The 9,699-nt window shown below is 34.7% G+C and overlaps 1 protein-coding gene across 1 annotated transcript; it reads left to right on the top strand.

Annotated features, from left to right (window-relative positions):
* Positions 1 to 3,488: 3,488 nt before the first annotated feature.
* On the top strand, positions 3,489 to 4,108 carry LOC130947835 (uncharacterized). Its single transcript, XM_057876556.1, has 2 exons — positions 3,489 to 3,776; positions 3,855 to 4,108. Exons 1-2 carry the CDS (start codon positions 3,579 to 3,581, stop codon positions 4,077 to 4,079), a joined length of 423 nt encoding a protein of 140 aa, XP_057732539.1. The 5' UTR covers positions 3,489 to 3,578; the 3' UTR covers positions 4,080 to 4,108.
* Positions 4,109 to 9,699: the final 5,591 nt, after the last annotated feature.

The following is a 9,699-nucleotide window of genomic DNA, read 5'->3' as shown; positions in this document are numbered from 1 at the left end:
TCTTGTAAAATAATCTCTAATAGTTTTATTTATTATTATTATTATTATTATTATTATTATTGAGTGACTATATATATATATATATATATATATATATATATATATATATATATAAGAATCTAATGAATAAATCATTATTTTTATCTAAAAAATACAAAAAATTATGGTATAATAGTATTATGTAATTAATAATAATAATAATAATAATAATAATAATAATAATAATAATCAATAAAATTATTAGAGATTATTTTATAAGAAATTCAAGGTTAAAACTATTTGATATTTTTATATTCAATATAATCAAAAGATGTAATATTTTAAAAAAATATTTGTATTAAAAAAATATGTATTTAATATAAATCTAAATTAAAATATTTTCTATTAATACATATTTTTTAATACAAACATATATATTTTTTTACCTAGGACATCTTTTGATTATATTAAATACAAAAATATCAAATGATTTTAACTTTAAATTTCTTGTAAAATAATCTCTAATAATTTTATTATTATTATTATTATTATTAGTATTATTATTATTATTATTATTATTATTGAGTGACACTATATATATATATATATATATATATATAAGAATTTAATGAATAAATTTATCATTATTTTTGTCTAAAAAATACAAAAAATATAGTACAATATTATTGAGCAATTAATAATTATTATTTTATTTTATTTTATTTTTGGACGGGGGACTATTATGTCTAACAAAGAGAAACGTTAGGGATTGATTTGTACATTAGTTTTTCTTGGGGACTAAGATGTCCGTTTTTAAAATATTTGGGGACTGATCTGGATAATTACACTGCCGGAAAATGAACTAGGGACTGATTTGTCTGTCGGAGTAAAACGTTGGGGATTAATATGTGTATTAATTTTCCTTGGGGACTAAAATGTCCGATTCTAAAATTCTCGAGGACTGATTTGGGTAATTACTCTATATTTATTTAAAAAAAGAGTAAAGACCCAATTCGGTCCTTATCCATTTTCACGAAGGACAAAGCGATCCTTGTCCAAAAAAAAGGGACACTTTGACCCTCAACCTTTTTATTTTGGTACAATACGGTCCTTCTGTTAAAAAATTCATTAAATAATAATAAAAATTAATTTTGTAGGAGTTTTATTTGTATTTTGTGGGAGTTTTAAACCCCCACAAAAATATTTTTAACAATACAACTAATACACTACTACCATTATCTTTTTTATCCTCGTTATTATCACTCCTACTTCTATTATTTTTATTGTGTAACTATATTTTATCATCATCATTATCTCTTATATCGTCATTATCACCAATACCAATATTATCAACATTAAAGTTCTCTTCTTTCATTTCTTATTCCATGTTATTTTTTTCCTTTAAAAGGTATTATACTATAATTATTTATACTATAATTATTTCTTTCATTTCTTATTCCATGTTAACCACCAAAAACGTCCCCAAATTATTTAAACGCTGACAAAAATACACCCGAATTTTATTATCGACAAAAATGCCTTTAAATAATTTTAAAACGCAAAAAAAATGCCCAACAGTAAATATATATTTTCAAAAAATACCTTAGAGATTGAATTTTGATGTAATTTTTTGCAAGCATCATTAGAAAAATGAGATATTATTATTCTTAAAATTTGATAATTTTTTACTAAGTATATATTTTGTTTGTAATTTTTTAAAAGTATTATGGGTTATTAACAAAAAAATTATAAAAATGATATACTTAACGAAAAATCATCAAATTTTAAGTATAATATATCTCATTTTTCTAATAATTCTTGCAAAAAATCATATCAAAATTCAATTTCTAATATATTTTTTGAGAAATACATATTTAATGTTAGATAATCTTGCAAAAAAATTAACATTAAATATGTATTTCTCAAAAAATACTTTAAAGATTGAATTTTGATATGATTTTTTGTAAGCATGATTAAAAATATAAGATATTATTATTTTTAAAATTTGATGATTTTTTGTTAAGTATATATTTTTTTGTGATTTTTTAAAAGTATTATTGGTTGTTAACAAAATAAATTATAAAAAATATATATAATTAACAAAAAATTACCAAATTTTAAGAATAATAATATCTCATTTTTATAATCATGCTTAAAAAAAATTACATCAAAATTCAATCTCTAAGGTATTTTTTAAAAATATATATTTACTGTTGGGTATTTTTGTTATGTTTTTAAATTATTTAAAAATATTTTTGTCGATAGTAAAATTTAGGGGTATTTTTGTCAGCGTCTGAATAATTCGGGAATGTTTTTGGTGGTTAACCTATTATTTTTTTGTGGCATCATTTTTATCAATGGTTTTTTTTCACTTAACCACCATTGATGAAGGAATTTTTTAAAAACAAAGTTATTAATAGTTTGTGGAGGTTTAAAACCCCCCACAAAATAAAAATAAAACCCCACAAAGCTAATTTTTATTATTATTTAATAATTTTTTTAACGGAAGGACCGTATTGTCCCAAAATAAAAAGGTTGAGGGTCGAAATGTCTCTTTTTTTTGGACAAGGATCGCTTTGTCCTTCGTGAAAATGGACGAAGACCGGATTGAGTGTTTACTCTTTAAAAAAATAACTGTTGATGGAGATAATATAATCTACTTGGCGTTTTGTTATTTGTCCACATTTTTATTATATCGGTACGTATGAATTTATCATCATATCGTAACAAACACCTTAGAAAAATGTACGTACAAGGTCTCAAACCTTAGTCACTATAACTTTCCCAAACCGGTAACACATACACGTCCTTGAAAAAAAGTTAACAATAATGAGTATTAATTATTTTATAGCCAGCTATCTAGCTAGTAGAGCTAGCACGTTGATTTTGTTTTATTTGGCCATAAAATCTAATTATTTTTAAAAAAATATTAAAAAAATGATAATTATAAATAATATGAACTATGAATTCAAAAAAATTAAAATAAAAAATTAGATTATTAATTAATTATCTAATATTTTTTACAAATTGTAGCTACATATATATATAGTGTCTCTTAATTATATGTGGTGTTATCAATCAATATTCTTAATTTCACTATGACTCGTCTCTCTTCGCTCCTCTTTTTATATTTGTTTTATGTTTCTTGCAACTACTCCCATATTGTCGTCTAATACAGTTGTTAATTATTTCGAAACTTGTATAAATAAAGTATGAGTAAATGCCCAAAATAGTCCCTTAAATTCAAATCGGTGTTCAATTCAGTCCTTTAATTTTCTAAATGACCAAATAAATCCCTAAAATTCAGAAACGTGCGTCCCCGTTAGTCCCTCCCAGAATTGCCGTCTTAACGTTGCTGATGTGGAATGTTAACTGCCATGTGGGTGTTCCAGCTGGATGCTGATGTGTGCCAAGGTTGAATTTGTTTCAAATTGGTATCTGGAATTGCCTAATATCACCCAAATTAGTCCATTGCAATTATAAAACCCTAATTTTCTTGTCTTCTTCGATTCTGCTTCTCTTCTCCGACTCTCCTTCTCTTCTGTTCGACATCTCTTCTTCGCCGTAAAACCCAAATTGATTTCTTGTCTGTGTGAGTGATGATGGGTGGTGGCGAGAAAAGCCAAAGTAGCTCAAGTAGGAACAACGCCGCAGGCAGACCTTATGGAAACAAAGGAATGCGAAATAGGGGAGGTAAGAACGGTGTTTTCTGTTATTGCGGGCTTCGAACGGTGATGAAGCACTCAACAACTGCAGAAAATCCTGGTAGACCATTTTATGGTTGTCCGAACTATGAGGTAAGGTTATGGCTGTGAAGAAAATGTTAAGATGGTTTGAGTTTGAGTTTGGATTCACCTGCATTTTTTACTTTGCAGTATGGAATTCACTGTAATTTTTTTCGCTGGGCTGATGGGTGTGAAGATCAAGTTTCTGCAGCACCCATTCCACCAGAAGTTTTGCATGAGTTAAGTTGGAGGATGACAACCTTGGAGAGTGATGTTAGGACCGTGAAGATGATGACAATGATGCTGCTGGCTTTTGTTGTTACTTTTGGTGTGTGTTTAGGTTTTAGTTTGTTGGGGTTTATATTCAACAAATGATGATAATGTTATGAAATTTTAAATTTCTTAAGTGGTATGTAATGTCTTGATGAAGATGGAATGAAATGAATTGAAACACTAATTTGACATGAGTTCAACTCTTGATGCTGCACTTATTCTGCTAAAAATTGTGTTCAAATAAACCAGAAAGAGATAAATCAAAACATGAACTAAACCAAAAACTTCATTAATTTAAGATAACTAATACCGAAACAAGTGTTGTTTGTGCTAAAGCACATTGTGCATAACATAGTATCACAATCCAAAACATCATAGGCCATAACAACATTCAAAGGCCATACATACAAGTTTGATAGGTTACATTAAAAAAAGGCAGAATTCTTTAAGCATAACATTCAGCTACAACAACATGAACTCAAAAAGCCACCACACTTTGTGCTGGTTAGACAGTTTTCCTTGGTGGGTTGGATCCTGGATTTGGAACAAATTTCAAGAAGGAGGCAAGTTTTTCAGAGGTTGCTGCACTAGCTCCCTGAATAGTCTCTCTTGAAATCTCAGTTGGATGTGGAGCAGCCGCAGCAGTAGCAGCAGTGGATGAAGTTGTCCTCTTGACAGGGAGTTTATCTATGCGTCTCTCACATTTAGTTCTCAGATGGCCTTTCTTTGCAGTCTTTGTAGTCTTTACAGCCTATGATATCAACAACAACAATACAAGAGTCATTATATGGATTTGTTTGTTACCATATTTATCAATAGCAACAATATCAATAACAACAATACCTTAGTTGCAGGTTCTTGTTCAGCTCCTAGACCCCCTTCAGCAGCAACTTCTGTTTGAGTATCAATTTGTCCTCCTTCAGCCCCAACCTCACATTCTTCAGTAACAACCTCACCTTTGTTACCTTTAGAACCGGTGTCACCCTTATCTGCAGCATCTTCAGCAGCCTTTGCAGCAGCTGCTTGCTCATCAGCCTTTTGTTTCTTTGATATTCTACAACTCCTTGTTGTGTGACCAACATCCCCACATGTCCCGCATGTGAATTTGCCATATTTTCTCTTCAATTTTGTTGCTGTGTGCTCTTGGCTCCCCCGAACAGGTGCCTCATGTTGATCCTTTTTTCTTGCATAATGTGATGGCCTGCCACGGGGTTTGCTCCTTACAGGAGGTAAGCAATGGAGGTATTCTGATGTTTCCCACAACTGTTGGCCTCTTACCGGGTTGATATGGTACTCATAAGTCTTGTTGTATGAGCCCATTGTTAGCCATGCATGGACATAGTTCTCAGGTCTACCATTCATGACTGAAATCGCAGCTATTGCATGACGACAAGGTAACCCTACCAAATAAAAAATTTGAGTAACTAAGTGTGTTGATAGGTATACTACGGTGCAATTACACAAAAAAATAAAAACAGTCAAACAAAATAGTACTTACCCGATAACTGCCAAGACCTGCAGCTACATGTTTGGTTTCCCAAATCAACCACCACATTATGTGGTTCACCATGCACTTCAAACATCACTTCAGCCGCATCTTCAGACCACATTGGTGTATAGTACCTGCTGTAATGCCTTTCCTTTGCAAGTCTACTTTGTTGAATCGGAGGTAAGTATCCCATATGGCTAGAGAGTTTCAGTTTGTTCCTTGCCATACTAGTCATGGCATACCTCCTAACCTCCTCCAGTAAAGTCAAGACGGGCTTACATCTGTATGGTTTGGTGGCAGCGTTGAACACCTCACACATGTTGTTGCAGACATTGTCAACCTTTGGAAAGTCCTTGTAGTGAGCCCTGGTCCATGCCTGCCTAGGGAACTTGTCTAAATATGCCCACGCCTTCTCATTCACCCTCTTTATAGACTGCATATGTCCGTTAAATTCCTGGACAGTCATGGCTCTAACACACTTCCAAAGCAAACTCTTCAAGTGTGAGTCCTTCCATTGTTTCTGAAAGTTTTGCCAAAGGTGCCACGCACAGAAGCGGTGATGCGCACCTGGCATAACTTCACGCAATGCTGGGATTAAACCCTACAAGATAACAAAGTAGTCACCTAAAAACCTGAGCAAATAACAGATTCTTAATTTTTACCATATATATAATAATAAATTGAAAAACAGGTTCTATTTTGAACTTATGCGCTTAAGGATTCTTAAATTCTGCAATTGCCATAACAATAGTATATAGGTTACCATATACTGAAATTCTTAAATTCTTAAATTCTGCAATTCTCCAAAATAGTCCTTCAAATTTGGTTCATTAATCCAAAATGGTCCTTCAAATAATTTATCGTGCATCTAATTAAAGCATATAGGTTAGGTTACCTTCTGCATATCAGAGATGAAGCACCAACCATGCTCTGTCTGATCTCCAATGTCTTCCTGCAAGAGCTCCAAGAACCACTTCCAGTTGTCTTTGTTCTCATTATGAACAATTGCCCATGCAATTGGATACACATGATTGTTCGCATCCTGACCCATGGCGCACAGCAGCCATCCTCCATAATAGGTCTTCAAAAAAGCCCCATCAAGTCCTATCAAGGGTCTGCAGCCACCCACAAAACCTTTCTTGCATCCATGCAAACACACATAAACCTTTCGAAGACACCTTCTCCGTTAGGCATTGGACTAACACCTAACTTGACAGTTGAGCCCGGATTAGACCTCAACAGCTCCTCCGCATAATCTCTGAGTTTAGCATACTCAGCAGCTTCATCACCCCTCACTATTTTCCTTGCATCACCCAAAGCTCTTGTAATTGTAGTCCTAGACAGTTGAATTCCAGTTTTTGCTTTAAAGTAGTTAAAGACCTCACTGTGTCTAAAAGCTGGGAGCTTCCTAACCTTCTTAACAAGTATGTCAGTTACCCAAGACCTAGTTGCACATCTATTCTTGAAAGTTCTCTCACATGTATGATCATCATTAAAGGTCTTAATCTGCCAACATCCATTCGGTTTGCTATAAGAACAAAACACCATCCAGGGACAATCTTCATTCTTGCATACCACCCTACATCTAGTAGTATCATTTTTCTTGTACCTTACACCCTTACCCTCTTGCAATGTATAATTTCTAACCCCTTTCTTAAAGGCATCCCTAGTGGTAACTCCATACCTAGCTCTAATCTCACATGTCCAAACTTGGCAGCATCATTGAAGATGGGATTCGCAGCTGGGTCTGCTTCATCTTCAGAGTCTGGTGGAGTCTTCAGTTCATCAGACTTCCAGCTATCATCAGAGAAAGACACTGCCATACAAATTTATACATTACATCACCAACAGAAACAGAATAAAATCAATACATATGCACATTAATTATAATATGCGGTACATACATTGCAAGTTTTCTTCGTTCTCATCATCATCTACCTCCTTTTCATAATCAGATGCATCCATTGATGGGGGACGAGAAGTATCTTCATCATTAACAACCTTTTTCTTGCCTTTGTCTTTGTCACTGGCAGTCTTCCTTTTTCTCCTATCACTGCTAGGACTAACATCATCATTGTTGTCACTGCTTGAGTCGAGAGAGTCAAGTGGCATGTGTGGCTTGTATAAACTGTCCTCTGCAGACTCATAGGAATCAGATGAGCTATCAACATTCAACTGAACTGGCTCCTTGCTTGCTTGTTTTCTCCAGCCTTGTGATCTTGTGATATACCTTCTAGGCATTTTGGTAGACGTGTTGAATTTAAAGTTAATAGGCTTGGATTGTTTCTTTGATGCGCTGTTTTTTTTAATTTGTGCATTCTTGGTTGAAGGAGTGGGTTGAGACCAAACTTTTTGAGACACAGGTTTGGATGTAATGGGATTTGGTTGGGATAGAGATTTAGGGGACTTCGCCTGTGAACATGATTTGTCGCCATTAAAATTCAGGGCAGTTGAACTTCGTGTATTGGGCTTCGAGGGAGTGGGCTGGGGGGCAGTGGGCTGGGGAGCAACGGGCTGTGTCACACCGGGCTGGGAGGCAGTGGGTTGGGGGGGAATGGGCTTCGGAGCAACGGGCTGTGTCACAGTGGGATGGGGGGCGGTGGCTTGGGAAGCAGTGGCTTGGGGGGCAGTGGAGATGGGGCAGTGGGTAGTGGACAGTGGACTTGGTGCAGTGGATTTCAGTTCAACTGGGATAAAGGTAACTGGTTCTTCAAGTTGACTTAATATTGTGCTGGTTTTCTTCACAGATTCAACACCTTCTACTACATCTTCTTCCATGCCTTCCATTCCGACCTTCTGGCCTATAGCACCATCCTCCTCAGACAAATTCATTACATCAATTATCTCAGGAATCGAAGTTCCGTGCTCAAAATAGATGTGGATGACGTTGTTATTCTCATGGCAGTGCTTGATCATATCAACAAGGTCCTGGTCCACTTTTAATCTCCTAAGACCAAATTCCAACACATGTTTAGGCTCCAGATACCAACATGCTTCAGCCTTATCATACCCCAACTCTTTATAATAACCTGTTACCGCAAACACGTCAAGATAGTCTTCATCAACTCCAACCCATTCATCATACAAGTCAGAAGTGTAGATAAAATTTTCCCCAGGATCTGTCTCAAACGCTCCACCATGGTGGAAAACAAGTCTCAATCGATCAGGCATCTGAAGTTTACAGCACAATGCACAAAACAGACAGGATTATTCATTTTGTCGCAAAACAGCCATATTGCAAAGAACTAGAAATCAAACTATATTTGTAATAAGGATGCATATATTTACTTCCTACTGACTATAACTTAAACAAGATTATGATTATGTGGTTACAAGTTTCATATTAGAAACCCTAAACCCTAACATTTGCGCCATCAACAACCACAACATTCTAAACCACTCCCTTACATACACACAACGCATTCACACATAAGTATCAACAACCCTCATGAAACCAAAAAAATGGAAGAGAATGATCAAGTTTCATATTAGAAACCCTAAACCCTAACATTTGCGTCATCAACAACCACAACATTCTGAACCACTCCCTTACATACACAACAACGCATTCACACATAAGTATCAACAACCCTCAATGAAAACAAAAAAAATAGAAGAGAATGATCAAGTTTCATATTAGAAACCCTAAACCCTAACATTTGCGCCATCAACAACCACAACATTCTGAACCACTCCCTTACATACACAACAACGCATTCACACATAAGTATCAACAACCCTCAATGAAAACCAAAAAGTGGAAGAGAATGATCAAGTCGAACTGTTACCTCTTACCGTCGGCACTTAACGAAGGTGATGCTTCGTCGATGACTTCTTCACTGACCGGAGAGAACAGATGCTAAGGATGATCCTCGCCGATGAAATGTTGAGTGGGAAGTATGGGAGAATGAAGGGACGTAGGAGAAGAGAAAGGTTTTCTGAAATTTTGGTGGGAAACGTTGAAGTGGAAGGGGGGACCAACAACAATTGTTTATTCAAAGGGGGAGAATACGTTATTTCAAACGACGTCGTTTTACAGGTTTAGGGCACCCACAACTCAAACGACGTCGTTTAATAGAATGCCCACATGGCAGTTAACGTTCCACATCAGCAACGTTAAGACAGCAATTCTGGGAGGGACTAACGGGGACGCACGTTTCTGAATTTTAGGGATTTATTTGGTCATTTAAAAAATTAAAGGACTGAATTGAACACCGATTTGAATTTGAGGGA

This window comes from Arachis stenosperma, chromosome 9, assembly GCF_014773155.1.
Source record: "Arachis stenosperma cultivar V10309 chromosome 9, arast.V10309.gnm1.PFL2, whole genome shotgun sequence".
NCBI classification, from domain to species: Eukaryota; Viridiplantae; Streptophyta; class Magnoliopsida; order Fabales; family Fabaceae; genus Arachis; species Arachis stenosperma.
Note: the sequence above shows the minus strand (reverse complement) of the source record. Positions and strands in the feature narration are given on the sequence as shown.